The sequence below is a fragment of the Osmerus eperlanus genome, chromosome 16, assembly GCF_963692335.1.
Source record: "Osmerus eperlanus chromosome 16, fOsmEpe2.1, whole genome shotgun sequence".
Lineage (NCBI taxonomy): Eukaryota > Metazoa > Chordata > Actinopteri > Osmeriformes > Osmeridae > Osmerus > Osmerus eperlanus.
The window spans coordinates 11464017-11479429 of record NC_085033.1 but is presented as its reverse complement, the minus strand read 5'-3'; the positions used below and the strand labels follow the sequence as shown (position 1 = coordinate 11479429).

At 45.7% G+C, this 15413-nt stretch overlaps 1 protein-coding gene across 5 annotated transcripts; it reads right to left on the bottom strand.

Annotated features, from left to right (window-relative positions):
- Window positions 1–8035, bottom strand: kif2c (kinesin family member 2C). Of its 5 annotated transcripts, none has more exons than XM_062482121.1 (22): window positions 7818–8035; window positions 7628–7722; window positions 6937–7029; window positions 6654–6702; window positions 6504–6536; window positions 5911–6036; window positions 5438–5551; window positions 5217–5308; window positions 4831–4926; window positions 4695–4749; window positions 4386–4548; window positions 4058–4148; window positions 3848–3911; window positions 3624–3715; window positions 3347–3489; window positions 2888–3092; window positions 1757–1867; window positions 1563–1630; window positions 1251–1419; window positions 1021–1107; window positions 849–942; window positions 1–383 (listed from the first exon to the last, which is right to left on the bottom strand). In XM_062482121.1, the coding sequence occupies exons 1-22, from the start codon at window positions 7876–7878 to the stop codon at window positions 307–309; spliced, it is 2178 nt and encodes a 725-aa protein (XP_062338105.1). In that variant the 5' UTR covers window positions 7879–8035; the 3' UTR covers window positions 1–306. The 5 variants fall into 5 exon arrangements, with proteins under 5 accessions (XP_062338105.1, XP_062338106.1, XP_062338108.1 ...); XM_062482122.1 differs by having other exon boundaries at window positions 1021–1104; XM_062482124.1 differs by having other exon boundaries at window positions 1329–1419; window positions 7818–8034.
- Window positions 8036–15413: the final 7378 nt, after the last annotated feature.

The window sequence follows — 15413 nt, the reverse complement described above, 5'->3', positions numbered from 1 at the left end:
TTCACTTAATTCAAAACTTTATTAAGTGTACATTTTAAAAGATTAAATCACTTTAATTTGGTTAAAATACATACAATAATAAACTTTTAACATTCTTTCAAGCGACCATGGAACTATACTGTAGTGAGATTTTATGCTATCCATTATTTTCTCCCCCCCCCCCCACTTTCAAATGTTATTGGAGGATCCACTCAGCCTAATTGAACCTCTGCACAAAGGAAATGAACATTGAACACTCATCCAACCCCTCAGCGAGATGATTTCAAAAGGGGACACGACTACGAGAGCAGGATAGGGACCTCCAGGTCAGCGGTAGGCCAGTTTTGGGGAAAGGCGGGCCATCTGCTCTTCACTGACCGCGGCCCTGAGACCTCTGACCCTTTCTGTGGACACAGCATGTAGGAGAGACGTCATTTACATTACATTAAGTCATTTAGCAGACGCTCTTATCCAGAGCGACTTACAGTAAGTACAGGGACATTCCCCCGAGGCAAGTAGGGTGAAGTGCCTTGCCCAAGGACACAACGTCATTTTTCACGGCCAGGAATCGAACCAGCAACCTTCTGATTACTAGCCCAATTCCCTAACCGCTCAGCCACCTGACTCCTGACGTCAGCACAAAACACATCTCTACCTCCGTCAGTGGACTTTCCACAAGAATTAAGTATCCTTGTGGTGAACTACAAAGATGAATGACCATCTGAAACCAAATATATTTCTGACTGCAATCTAGGTGAGCACAAATTAAATCCAGATATAGTCAACACCATCTAGCTTAGTATGACAGGTCAAGGCAAGTGAGGGGTAGTTATTTGGGAGAGCTGTCCCTTTAAGGAGAGGAGCCAGACCTAGCAGCTTGGTGGCGTATTCCTCCAACTCTGGGAGGCCTGCCTCAATGTCGTAGGACGTCTTCTCCATACACCTCAACAGCCCCTCTCCCCTCTGTTGAACACACACACACACACACGTCAGCGCACAGGGACCAGCCTGGGAGATCTGGTGAGGTCTGGGACTGTGTACCTTCAGCTCCTCATGAACCATCTCCTCCATCTCTGCCACCTGGGAGATCTCCTCGAACATACTGGTCATGGGCACGATAGAGTCCTGCTTCAGACACCAGAACATGGTCAAGATCCATTCACAAAAACACAAACGCCATTTACCGTTTCCAAAACACTGGGGTCATTTGAGACATAACAATATAGCCGGAGGAACAGCACAAACAAGCGAAACAGAAGCCTGTCAAACACCTGGAATACTTTGCAATCTTGCAAGTGTTTGATAACAGATTTGAGGCTGGTAGTGGTGGGGCTGGGCTCGGAGCTGACCTCCTCAGAGGAGCTGTCCTCCGTGGACACCTCTGCACTCTGGGGGGCGTCCATTCCGCTGGCCTTGGACAGGCCGTTCAGCTCCTTCACTCTGCAGCAAAACAGAGACACAGGGCCGACGTTCACCTCACAAACATGAACAGAACGCCACCAGGGTTAACAACCGCCGTGGGTTACCCCCCGCCTAGGTGGGCGTGGGTTACCCCCCGCCTGGGTGGGCGTGCACTGGAGTACCTGTCGGCGTAGCGCAGCGTGTTCAGAGTGTAGTCACATGACACCATGCCGGGAGAGACCATGGCAATCTGGAAAGGAGGAAGGGGGAGGAGAGAGGGGGGGGGGGGGGGGGGATGTGTTCAAATGAACGTGAGAGAATCTTGACCTTTGAGAAGCCCGTCAGAAGACCATCTCCAGACGTGTCTGTTACCTACCATGCAGGTCCGGGAGTTCTCTCCTATGAACGAGTCCCGCAGGACCTGGGTCAGCTTGCTCATCCTGAACGGGATGTGATCGCTGTTCTGGCCCAGCGATCGGATACACTCCTACAGAGAACAGCAGCAGAGGGTCAGACAGCAGCTAAGCTCACTTAGCATCCGCTACCAACTGGAGCTAGTCCTAGCATCCGCTACCAACTGGAGCTAGTCATAGCATCCGCTACCAACTGGAGCTAGTCATAGCATCCGCTACCAACTGGAGCTAGTCATAGCATCCGCTACCAACTGGAGCTAGTCATAGCATCCGCTACCAACTGGAGCTAGTCATAGCATCCGCTACCAACTGGAGCTAGTCATAGCATCCGCTACCAACTGGAGCTAGTCATAGCATCCGCTACCAACTGGAGCTAGTCATAGCATCCGCTACCAACTGGAGCTAGTCCTGAACAACAGTGGTTGGCTGCTCCCTCTCCTTGGCTTGTCTAAAGTGAACTTGAGAGCCACCAGACAGCAGCAGCTAGAAAAGGTAGTGAAGAATCTACAGTCTAGATAAACATAGTTGGGTTAGTTAGTCTCGTGTAGTTGTATCATTAGTCAGTTGCTACCTGCAGGTAGCAGGATCTAAAGTGGTAGTGTTGTTAAACTTGGTGAGTTATTATGGAGTTTATGTTAGTGTAGTTGCTTGGTGTTAGCTTGTGTTGGTGTAGTTGCTTGGTGTGTTAGCTTGTGTTGGTGTAGTTGCTTGGTGTGTTAGCTTGTGTTGGTGTAGTTGCTTGGTGTGTTAGCTTGTGTTGGTGTAGTTGCTTGGTGTGTGACGTTGTTTTAGTGTAATTGCTTGGTATGGTGGTGTAGTTGCGGGGTGTGTTAGCTTGCGTTGGTGTAGTTGCTTGGTGTGTGAGGTTGTGTGTAAGCTTGTGTTGGTGTAGTTGCTGGGTGTGTTAGCTTGTGTTGGTGTAGTTGCTTGGTGTGTGAGGTTGTGTGTAAGCTTGTGTTGGTGTAGTTGCTTGGTGTGTTAGTTTGTGTTGGTGTAGTTGCTGGGTGTGTTAGCTTGTGTTGGTGTAGTTGCTTGGTGTGTTAGCTTGTGTTGGTGCAGTTGCTAGGTGTGTGTGGCGTGGGTAGCTGGGTGACCTTGAGAGCCAGCAGACTGCGGTTGATCTCAGCCGTCTCCACCATGACCGCTCTGTCGTTGCCGCTGACCTCCGTCCCCCTCTCGTTGCCCGCCAAATCAACCAATGAGAACTTCCCGTGCAGCTTGCCCCGCCTCCGCAGGATGACCTGTAGGATGGCGTGGGAGCGAGACGAGTTGGCATTGGCTGACGTCTGGCCGGACGTTCTGAAGAGAGACAGGAGAGAGACCAACAGAGAGGAAGGAGACCAGAGGAGAAAGGTAGGAAGGTCAACGGAAGAGCGCAAGGAAGAGACAGACAGACTGTATGGAAACAGACAGAAATCCTCAGGAGTTGTCCGACTTCATTCTCCTTTCTCTGAACTCCAACCAATGAGGATGAAGCACGTCAGGTCAGACAGCTCAATAAACCGACCAGACTCCAGTCACACACACAAGAGGGGCTGACCCTCCCCCGGTACCTGCAGGCGCTGCCCGTCTCGATCATCCTGATGACGTCCTCAGGGCAGGACACGTCCTTCTCCTGCAGTCCCACCACCTGCACCAGCTGCTTGTCGTCCTCCAGCACACGGAGCTGACTCTTCTTGTTCAGCAGGTCGTACACCTGCACACCACGGTCAGAGGGGGGAGGGGGAGGCGTCAAATCCAAGCTCGTTCGTTTCACGCAGGCCTTTTGACTTGCACAGAGGGGCTTCACGTGCGCCCATAGAACTGCACCCCCCCTCCCTCCATCCTGACCTTGCCGTTGTAGATCTCAAAGAAGGAGACGTAGGGGCAGAGGTCCAGGCTGGAGAACTTCCTCTGTCTCAGCAGCGTGAACACGTCCTGGGCTGGGGGGTGGACATGGACGGCCACAGAGAAACAGGACTTAGTCTGACGGACGATACGTGACGATGCTAGGGCACCGTGGCCCAAATGTACATGTGACCCATGACTCGTGTTTTCAAAACAGAAGTAACTACCGGCTAAGGCGTAGATCCCTTTGGAACTGTTCTGGCTTTTTCCAGAGAAATCTCCTCCCATTGTCTGGACAGATCAAGATTTTAAAAATAGCTAAAATAAAAAACACTGAAAAATACAGGCATTTCTAGATCCAGGTGTTTAAAGACAGATTCGTCTAGTGTGAGAAGAGAAGCTACGTTTCCAGGAGCAGCTCAAAGAAGAGAACTCACGTGAGTTTTCCCACTTCCGGTCTGTCCGTACGCAAAGCACGTTGCCATGCTTCCCTCAAAGATGGTCTGGACAAGAGGCTTGGCAGTGAACCTGTCCCAAGAGAAAAGAGCTAAGCCCATTTCAAAACAACACAACCTTTAACCTAAAGAGCGAGCCAAGTTCGAAAGCCAAGTATAGCTGGAAAACGGGATTGTGACATCTAAGAAAATCTGAAATACTTATTTAGGTGAACTACGCCCAGGACTGCACCCAATAAGAATGTGCAATACATTTCCAATGTGCTCTCCCGGAAGTAGTTCAACCAAATAAACAACTGGTCAAACTCACCTGTAGACTACGTCATTAGTAGATGACTCGTCGAAGGAATAGTCAAAGTGGAAAACCTGGTTGTCCAGGTACTTGGTCAGGTCCACCTTGGTCTTGGGCTCGTGGAGCAGCAGGCAACCGTTACCGGGGATGGTGACCACGTCGATCTCCTTCCTCGTCAGCTCTGAGACAGGCCAGGGAGAGAAAGACAGGGGTTCATTCTTCAACCACAAATGTGGTTGAAAATGGAACCCAAACCCTTCTGGTGTGTGTAGGGTACCATGGGAGCAAATCCTCGTTTTTCCAGGCAGAAGCAACGTGGAAACGTACCTTGCTTATTTAGCGGCCTCTTTCGAACACACACGCAGATTCGATGGTTTTTAGGCTGCGGAGAAACGCAAAGAGCCTTTTAGCTGACGTGGTCAAGTATTCAGTGGAGGCAAGGAGAGCTTGTGTGAGGTCTCACCACGTCCGAGGGAGACACAGGAGCCTTGGTCAGGGTTTCCCTGTATTCCTCTATCATCTGGAAGAACTGCTTGTTTGGCCGGTTAGTGTCTCCAAACTAGAAGGCATTGAAACAGATGGTACAAAGACATTCACACTGACATGTTCAAAAAAATTATAATACCACAAGCTAACAGAGCCTTTAAACCCAGATGAGGCCAAGAGGACAACCTAAGTAGTAGTTCCAAATACTAAATACACAGGCCAAGTGCAAGTCTAGTTCCCAGGCATAAAATCAAGCCGACTTGTCAATAATTATAAAAACACAAAATGTCATGTCTGTTAAAATGGCTTATTAATCCTAGACAGAGCTTGGTCTGTGTCAGGGACACAAACCTCTGGTCTCACCTTTCCCTTCTTGTTGTCTGTGGCTTTGACAGAGCAAGACATCCTCTTGTTCCCCTTGTTCAGGTCTTGCGGTAGGACCGATTTTCTTCTGCCTAAAACAGTTGTACGGTCTCATCAAAACTAGATCTCATTCTAATGATACAAGGAGATCCTGTGTGCGTGGCTACTTTGTGCCTCTCTGACTTCCTCCAGATGTTGGACTGTGGTAGTTATGATCTGACCTGTTGCTGAGGTGGTTGGCTTGAGCTCCTCATTCTCTTTAAAGGCTTCGCTGACCGGGGGCAGTGTTGATGTCTGTCGGGGGTCGTTCCTCTTCTGCTTCTTGTTAGGCATACCTAGACAACCATGATCATAGACCAGCACAAATCAATATCAACAGACAGCCACAGAGCTGGAACTGTAGCACAAGTTACACATAACCTACAACACCCTTTTTATTGCTAATGTCGGGATGTATTGGTAGAGATTTGATTAACTGGACAGAGTCGTTCCTGGTCACCTTGGACGATATACTAATAGAGGGGGCTGACACTAAGATTTAGCAGAAGGGACAATTCATTTAAATACAGACTAGTGTTAACAAGACACAGCACACCATGCAGATGTTACACTACACCTTGCAGATCAATGACAATATCTGAGATCACTAACACACACACACACACACACATCCAAACCAGACGTTGCTACTGACCAGAGGACCTGAGGACAGCGGTGGAGTATTCTGAAGACTCGGCCTCGGGTTTGATGTCTACCGGCTCTGGGATCGGAGCAGGGGTTCGGAACAAACATGTCTGCCGAACCACAGACTTCCTGGGGACTGGAGGGAGAGGCGAGGCAAGACGTGAACACGGGGTTCAACTACCGGACCTCTACAGATCGATCCAGGCTTTGATTTCTCCCTAGTGATCTCAGCGAGGCCACCTCGATTCAACCTCCTGATTCCAATGCAGTAGACAGGACGCAGTAGACAGCAAGCACCAGTAAAGAAGTGCCACCATCAAAACAGGGATGGATTTGAATCGCGTTAACCAGTCATGCAGCAATCAAAAGCATCTTAATATCACCTTTAAGCGCTAAAACGCAGCGACAAGCCCAGAGAAGCACCCTAGGTAGACTAGAAGGGCAGTGTATGCATTTAATTTAGGGTGAAGAAGACCATCTGTGCCCAGTTTGTAATCCTCAAAATCACAACATGGTACTTTCTAAGCGAGAACCCAATAGCTCGCCCAATGAGTTAAGTATGAGGAAATCTCATCAAGCCAGGAACATGCATTTCATGCAGACCTGTCTCCTCAGGAACGACAGCAGGGGTTGTGTCTTATGAAGGAAAACGGCACCAGTTAGTTCCCAGTCCATAACCATCTGACATGTCACACAACACAGGCACACATAACTGTTAGAACAAAGCAACAGAAGGGGAAGTTTCACGCTTACAATTGGAGGGGGCGGGTATCCGTGACGAGCGAAGACGACCCTCATATTTCTGGAGAGACATGGATGAATCAATTCAGTTATGATGGTATGAAAAAAAAATGTTACGGTACTTTGTGGCAGCTTGATCTCCCTAATCAAAACATCAGCTATAGTCAGTGGGGCTGAGAAAGGCAGTCTCAACCTCGAAGGGTTGAATGGTAATGCCGGGGGAATTTTGTCTCCAAACACAGATATATCATATACCTAACTGAAGGGTCCAGCTCAGTCCTGGTTGGACACTTACCTTCTCTGCAGGGGGAATGGGAGATGGTTCACTAGAGCCTTTTATGTGCTCTAGCAACTCCTTGTTCAAGGTCCATAGTTCATCGACTTCTATCTAAATCGTGAAGAAAGGATAGAAGTGTCAACTAGATTCCATCCTTTCTATTGCGTGAGTTACTCTAGAGCAGCGATTCCCAACCAGGTAGCTAGCCAATTACCTCGTTCCATCTTAGAGACAAGAGAATTAATGACACATGTGACAGGTCGTGGTGTTGAAGTTTAAAAAAAGGAAGAAAGCAAACACACCCACCAAAAGTGTAGTAGTTAACTATCCTTACAATTTACCGGGGCAAAGTCTGAATCTAGGAGCTTAACGGAACACAGCTTCCAGCTGTAGGTAGCCTATATGCAGGTAGCAAAGCTGGTCGGCTCGATGGCGTCGGGTGAGTAGGGCTCGTGAGTCAAAAGAACGACAAAAAAGGTTGAAAAACTTTGTGTGCCGCGGCAGAGTGGTTGGGAATCGCTGCTCTATAGTCATAGGGGCCCTACAAATGTGATTTACCACCACACCATTTCAAACTAAGTCTTATGCTTGATGACAGGAAACCTTGAAAAACTGAAGCAGAGACTGTTGAACGCTGACTTAAGCTCGATCTAAATAATATGAATTTAGCTTGAACATGACAATGTGTGGTCGCCATTCTGCGTCTCACCTCTTTCCCTCGACATACGGATTTCTCATGCCACTCAACCATCACAGTGCATTTCGCTTGATCCACAGCTTTGACGTTTGCAGGGTGCACCCGTCCTGAATAAACAAAAACAAATTTATCAGCCACATGTAATAGGTATTTCTCCATCCAGATCCTTGTCTACTACTATGGTTAGTATCAGTTAGCTTACCATCACTCCGGCTGATATTGACCGAGAGTCCGACAAGAAGATTAGCAGTGATTGAATCCATCACTATGAGTTGTCACTAATAAAGAAGCGAAAATCGTTATATTAAGCAAAACCCAACCGCTAGCTAGCTGACTCAAACGCAGGGAAGTCAACCGCCAATGGTTTGAAATACGGAAGAACTCAAGCACGACAACGATTGGTCCGGAGCATGAACGATCTCTTCTTCTTCGTCTTGTGCTTCTTCTTCTGGCAGATTACAACCAACAGTGAGAGGTACATTACCGCCACCTACTGTACGTGAGTGTGAGCCAGTATGTAAGCAAATCAGTGAGTGAATTTTAAAAGCAGACTTAATATTGAAATTTAAACACCACCAAATGTGTTGGTTTTGAATTCACCTTTTTAAAATTGAAATATGAATTTATTATTTATTATGAATTTAAAAAATCAGACCCCAAAATACAAGGTTCAGAAATTCAGGTTGTTCAAATTCGAACAGTAAAATTCTGATCCAAAACATTAAATACAAAAAATGCGACTTTAGGATTTAGAATATAAATAGAAAAGATTTCATTACTTACAGTACATACTTTAATTATTTCATCCAATACCACAGGGTGGCAGTATAGCCAGACCAGCCAAAAACAGTTTATGAGCTAACAGTGGAATACAACCGAATACAGTACAATTGAATATTGAATGGAGTGGATCATGAAAAATAATTAAATTAAATCCTGTAATTACAGATATTAATGAAGTATAATGTTAGGCTACTGCAAAAAACATAAGTGTACCAAACAAACTTTGCACACACAAGTCACCAATAAACTCTATCGTTATCTCTAGCTCCCCCCTATCACACACACAAACACACACACCAGCTTTATGCAATCAGAGACACCCAGGCTTGAGATGTGCTGTTTCCCATTAGAGGAGCTGTGCTAGGGAGGTTGTGGCTTTTGTAAGCATGTGGAAGCTGACAGGATGTGCCCAGACCCTGGCTGACTTAGATCCAGAAACAGCAGCAGTAATGGAGGGTCACACACCCTCAATCTGTTGCTGCCAATAAGGCATGTCTGCTGGTTTCAGTGGCCTTGGGCAGGGTACTGGATACACGTGTGTGTGCGCTTGTTTGTTTGTAGTCGATGAGAGACTGTCTCATTCACATAAAAATCTAATTATTCAAGGTGGTTATCACTGACTTCAACAGTAAAGTCACCTCCTATTTTCATAAATACATACGTTTTTGTTATTTTTACCTCAGTCTGTGCTGAAGGTATATCACGGCTCATGTTTGGATGATGTAATGTTAGTTTAGTTTCAGATTTTCTTCGGTGTGTGTGATGTAGAAAGTGTGTGTCTTTGCCTTGTTTTAAGTTCTGAGGGAGGACATTCTATCCGTAGCTCAATGGTTGTTTACCTGTGATGTGTGGTGTGATATGGTATTAAGAAAAGAAAGCCTACCTTACCATCCTCACTGAGATGATAATGATCTCTTGGCGCATGGAGAGAGTACTCACAGTGGTGTCTGAATGAGCCAAAATAAGACACGTCATGAACCTAACAGCTAGCTGTGCCAAGCCTAGCTCTGACAGCATCTACGCAGCATGTAGCTCAGTGGTTAGAGTATATAACAGCAGATAGAGGTTACAGGTTCAAATCTCCTGTGTGTCGTATGTGACATTAGATAAAAGCGTCTGCTAAATGAACACATTATAAGTATATATAATTATCAACCACTACACACAAACAACAGTTGTGTTTGACTAAATAATTCCATAGAAAAGCTGCTGCAGCCATTCATCCAGTGATAACCAAAGTATTTAGTGTTGGTCCTTTCATGGACAGAGTATCACAAATAGAGTCTTTCTGATCCTCCCTGCAGACAGAGTGTTGGTATAATGCATTCTATTCTCACCTAAGTGCACTCTTTGTTGTGCATGATAGAACACATTTGTTCTATCACTGCACCCCTGTCTTGTGGCAGTGAAGTGGAGTGGGAGGAAAGCTGCACTTTCAATGTTTTCAGGCACCTCTTAGAAATCATTAAAATTGACCTCTTATAGTCAATTAAATATTTGTATCTGTACATCAAAGAAATGTGCTTTCACAAGAAGACGTAGGGGCAAATATAATGGGTCCTGAGAGGCTGTGAGCATGTGTTGATATTTTCATTTCAACATCTAGAATCAATCTAGAAGATGCAGGCACCGAAGTTCACCACCATGCTGTCAGCATATTTTTTTCTCCCTGGTGTCTCTTTGGGGTGAATGAAGGATGAAACATCGAAAGGCAGATGTGATCAGTCAACAGATGTCTGGTTGCACACAGAGACAGATTGGCTGTTTAGGCCATGTGCTGAGGCTTGATGACTGGAGGCCAGGTTGGGGGGAGGTGGGGGGGATCAGTATCAGTATAACTCATACCCTATACTAAATAAAACCTTGGCAGACTTTTATGAACTTGTCATCCTGACATTCCTGTGTAGTAATGTTTTTGTTCCTGTGAAGCAATGTGTCAAGTATGTGTATGTACTTGTGCAAATGCAATCCTACTCCCTATAGATGAGACAGTCAACCTAATGAGCAGAACTGCTTGTGATTAAAGTTGTTCATTTAGGACCTAAAAACCTTTAGTCTTGTTAATGTTATATACAGAACGTTCTTTAAGGTAATTAACGTCAATCCTTTCTTCCCTGTCCATTCCTTGTGAAGGTTGCACACTTTTCTGAACAAAGAATCCAGAATATGTTTTGTACTTTAATTAAAGGTTTTCAGTTACTACATGTACAGTTCTAACTGTGGGGGACTACAAAGGGTGTCCTGCCTGCGACTGAAGCAGTTTTTTCACTTTTATGATTCAATCCGTCTGTCTATACAGCTAAAAATGAAAACAACAACAGCAAAAACCAACATACTGTAGCTTAAACACTGTTTTTGCTGAATGTCTCCCAGTGAACATCCTCTTCTTTTGTGGTATGGCAAAACAGAGTGAATGCTATTATTTTGTCTATGTTATCATCTAAATGGGCCTGGCTTAGAAGATGTAATTCTTATTGTTGGCACCCTCTGAGAATTCAACACTGAAGTGAATGTGTCAAGGAAGACAACCAATAGCTATGCGTAATATTTTCCTCTGTGTGTCTCATAGTGCTGTTGTCAAGCCCTGCGGGTCTGCCTACCTGTAGCTCTGTACCTCTTCAAAAGCCCCCGCTGAAATATTGATTGATACTTTATCTCCCAGGAAATTCTTCTGTCAAGCTTATGTGGTTTTGGGGGGTGATTCAATACCGCAATGTAACCTATATCAATACTTATGTTACCTGGAAGGAAGCAAAAAAAACATTAAGCCTAATAAGTGGTTAACTTCCTGTTTACTAACAACAAAAACAACATGGATGCTATCATTGGCTATTTGCCATGTGAGCTCTTCTCCAGGAAGGGTATTGGTTGTTCACCCCATGTACATATGAGTCCTGTGTCAACATGTTTTTGTGTGTTTAGAATGTCTAGTGGGTCAGTGCAACGTAATAGTCGCTTCCTTGTCTTTGAGCATCCTCACACATAGTGGCACATGGTTCCTGCGTATGAGAGAGTGCGTGTGCGTGTGTATTTGCAAATTGGTTCAATTGCAGGAGTTCGTAGTGTCTTCTGGCAGTAACTGCAGTACAAAGCTGCGGTCCTTGTCTCCTCTCTCACTGTGAGGAGATGAAGGAGAGATAGAAGAAGTCTCACACACACCTCCAAGCTTCAGCCCTGTACAGCGGGAATCGACAGCTGCTCTGAATCAGCATCCACGGTGAATCACCACAAAATTAGCTTATTTTTGATTCATGCTGTCACAGTTGTAAATGCACTGCTAACAGCCTTTGGATAACAAAGAACAATTTCAATTAAAAAAGAGAATAGGGCGGTATATTCTTTACTGAGATTCCGATTTTGTGATTAAACTAAACTATTAAAATTAAAGGACAACAGGAGATGTGGTGTGGTATAATTTATTGACTTGTGTTACACCTGTCAACAACACAGCAGAACCCACTCTATGCTGAAAACTTTCAGAAAAGACATTCTTCTCCAGATGATCCAGTTGTTAACACATCTGGAAAAACTCTGCTCCTGTGATCCACCAAGAGCACAGATAACAGGAGCAGCCTTCCTCCATGGGGCTCAATCATGCTTGGATGGATGGATGGATGGCTGGATGTATAGCTGACTGGCTGGATAGCTGACAGGCTGAATGGGTGAGTGTATGAGTGAGAATTCCTCACTTCCGCATGTGAGGGAAATTGCGGTGACTTTTAGGGTGTTGCTAGCTGTCTTAATAGTATATTAGTATAATAGTATATATAGGGCGTAACTCCGGTTCCTGCTGAACTGAGCCAGTGTTGCACAGACCAACTGTTATCAGCTCAGTAGGCACAGGAGGTTGAGCCCAGAGAGCTGCAATACATCTTCTTCACCACAGGGGGGCGCATTAAACAGGTGGAAGCCATTGTGAGTGGTCCTTTTCTTCACATGACCACATCAACTGCTCCATGAGCAGGAATAGCAATTGTCATAATTATGTATTCCACAGCCTGCAGACAGAATTTAACTGCAGGTGTTCTAATCACATGTGTGGGGGGATGTTTGTCAACACAATGAATGATGATTATGGATAAGTTGTTCATTATTGTATTTACCATGTTCTACACCACAATGTGTAAATGTGTTATTAAATCACTAAGTAAACACATATTTTCATCTCAAGGCTGTTGGAGATTGGAAACAGCAGATCTTTAGACCTCAAATGGGAATGGGAGGTTTTCACAGTTTCTCTATTAGCATAAGTAAGTAATTAATCACAATAAACACAGCACTCTGAATGCGTGAGAGACACTTAACAACCAAGAAGACGCATGATGATTGGAATTCCCGTCAGTTGCTTGGTTGGAGAGCCTATCAGAGAGCCCTCTGTGGTTCTTCAATCTCTCCTGGTAGTCCTCTCTGTATGGCTCTGCTCTCCATGACCACCCTGCCTGTTAATGAGGCCTGGCCTCACAATTAGATTGTTACTGGTTCTCCCAATGGGATGTTTCCAGCACTTCCTTCCTGTCTGAGTCCCCTCCCCCACTGAGGAAGTGTTTATAGGGCTTCACAGTCATGTTCATGGTCTCATTCCACTGGTGATGAGAAGGGTGGGGGGTGAGGTGGGAAGGGGGTTTACCATGTGTGTGTGTGTGTGTGTCTCTGAGGAGCGGAACTTAGCCACTGTGAACACAAGCTTTCATAGATCTGTTCACAAAGCGAGCTAAGTCCTGCTTCTCTTGAGACTCTTCGTCACACGTCTAAAGTATCTACAGGTCGGATCCAACTCTATCATTCATACATAACTTACAGTACACAACCGATGACGTCAGAGGGTGTTGGCATTGTGAGGGCGTTGGAGGACGTTCTGAGAGTTTTGAATGGTGCTGTTGAAGCTTGTGGCACACAGCTGGTTGGAAATCCCTGGCAATGTGATTTCATGATATCATACCAAATCACTCTGCCAGGAATCCCATCGGCTGAACCATAGAGGAGAATGGTATAATTCCCTCAAGCATACGTTCAAAACAAATAATACATTAATACAATGTAGTTGCGACAATTACACATGGAGAGACACGGATGTGAAGCATCCACATACAGTACCCACACGCGCCGAGAGATGGAGAGACGGAGAGATTGACGGGCCCACGGCGGGCTCAGACAGCAGGTGTCCTTTCACATGGCAGCATTTAGCCCTTCATCACTCTGTAATTACAGAGACAGGAAAGCAACAGCGCTCACGGTCCCCTCCCCCTGCTTTGCCCTGTGCACACACACAGACACGCGCGCGCACACACACACACACACACACGGTCTTGTCGGCCGTGGGGAACGAGGGAGGTCACATTCATCGATGCACCTGAGCAAACACTCCGTTTGATGGCTGTCAGAGAGCTCATCAGTCTGGCTGTGGGTAGCTGGCTGCCCCATGCGTCACACTGCACGTGTCCGTTAAAGCAGAACACACAGAGGACGGGCGGGGGAGGCACACTGTGAACGATGACCGTGTTTGAGCCGATGAAATAGTACACAGTGTTTTATGTCATTCATCTATCGAGGCCTCATCATGGACGGCAGGCTGTGTCTGATGGACTGAGACGGAAGCCTTGGCCTGGTTCTCGCACATGCTCAGAAGCTCCTCACCACCGCATGCAGGAGTACAGTGCTGTATGTATGACTGGCCTTTCAAAATATTTATTCCTACACTGTGATTTCTGGAGCAGGAAATACGAGGGGCCAATCCAGAATAAACAGCAATCTTCCTGGATCGTTTACAGCCTGACGTTAACCCTTTCTGCCTGCCATGGTCAGACTTTCAAAGTCAAGTAATCCTGATTAGACAGACATTCTTTGCTGTCATCATCATCATCATTTCAAAAGGGGATGTTTACTTGTGGTAGATGCAGACACAGCTCTGAAATTCTCTCTGAGACTCTGCTTCTGTGTTAGTCACTGCTTTGTAAAGCAAATGTTACACCATTGCTCCAATTCTTTTGTATATGATACTGTTCAATCTAACTACAGTCGGAGAATTGGACAAACTGACCTCTATGCATCTGTCTCTATCTCTGTCTCTGCCTATGCCAGGCTGAGCAAAATGAACAATTTTACATCACATACACACACACACACACATACACATACACATACACATACACACACACATACACATACACATACACATACACATACACATACACATACACATACACATACACACACACACACACACACACACGCACGCACGCACGCACGCACGCACGCACGCACTTACACACACACACATACACACACACCCACACACACTGCAAAGAAATCTCTGAAAAACAAAATTTTCATTACATCAGGAAAAGAGATGACTAATGCCCTTCTCCCCCCAATTCTGCTTCTCATCTCCTCTCCTTTCTTCGACTCAGTCCAGCTCTCTGTGGCTGTATAGACAGACTCAAAGGGGCAAGCCGTCTGAACACAGACACAGCTCCATTAGAGGGTGTGACAGTGATGTGAGGGAGACATGAAATGAACTAATGGATTTGAGAAAAAATGATTTTCTGTTCTACATGAACTCTTCTAATGAGTCATTTTTACACACACACCCACAAACGCATGCACGCACACACGCACACACATACACAAACGCACATGACCAACAAAAAAAAGAAGGTAGTGTCATTACACTATAAGTAAAGGTAATTTTCCTTCCCACATGAAGTGCAATCACAATCCAACAAAATAACAGTTATAAAGTTTGATTTTCACTCAGCCACCCTTGAGGCTGGTGTCTTCAGCGTGTCCAGGATTGCAATAGCTTGTTCCAAATCACTTACATTTCAAAGACCCTAAACTGCCCCTGATCCAGCTTTCTCACTCCAACTGGCTTCTCTCTAAGGTAAAATAATACAACACTCCATCCACACAGAAATTGTTTTTATATATGGACGACATGGCCTTCCTGTCTGCATACCTGCCCATCCCCCTGCAAGCCTGTCTTTCCCCTGCCTGCCTGTCTGTCTATGTGCTTGCC

Bases quoted from the DNA above. Each gene is read 5' to 3' on its own strand.
- kif2c (XM_062482121.1), bottom strand. From the start codon at position 7,878: ATGGATTCAATCACTGCTAATCTTCTTGTCGGACTCTCGGTCAATATC. The intron at 6,037-6,503 runs GTCTGCATGAAA...CTCTCCCTCCAG, and splicing joins TGTCGTTCCTGAGGAGACAG to TCCCCAGGAAGTCTGTGGTT. The intron at 943-1,020 runs GTACACAGTCCC...TGTGTTCAACAG, and splicing joins TGGTTCATGAGGAGCTGAAG to AGGGGAGAGGGGCTGTTGAG.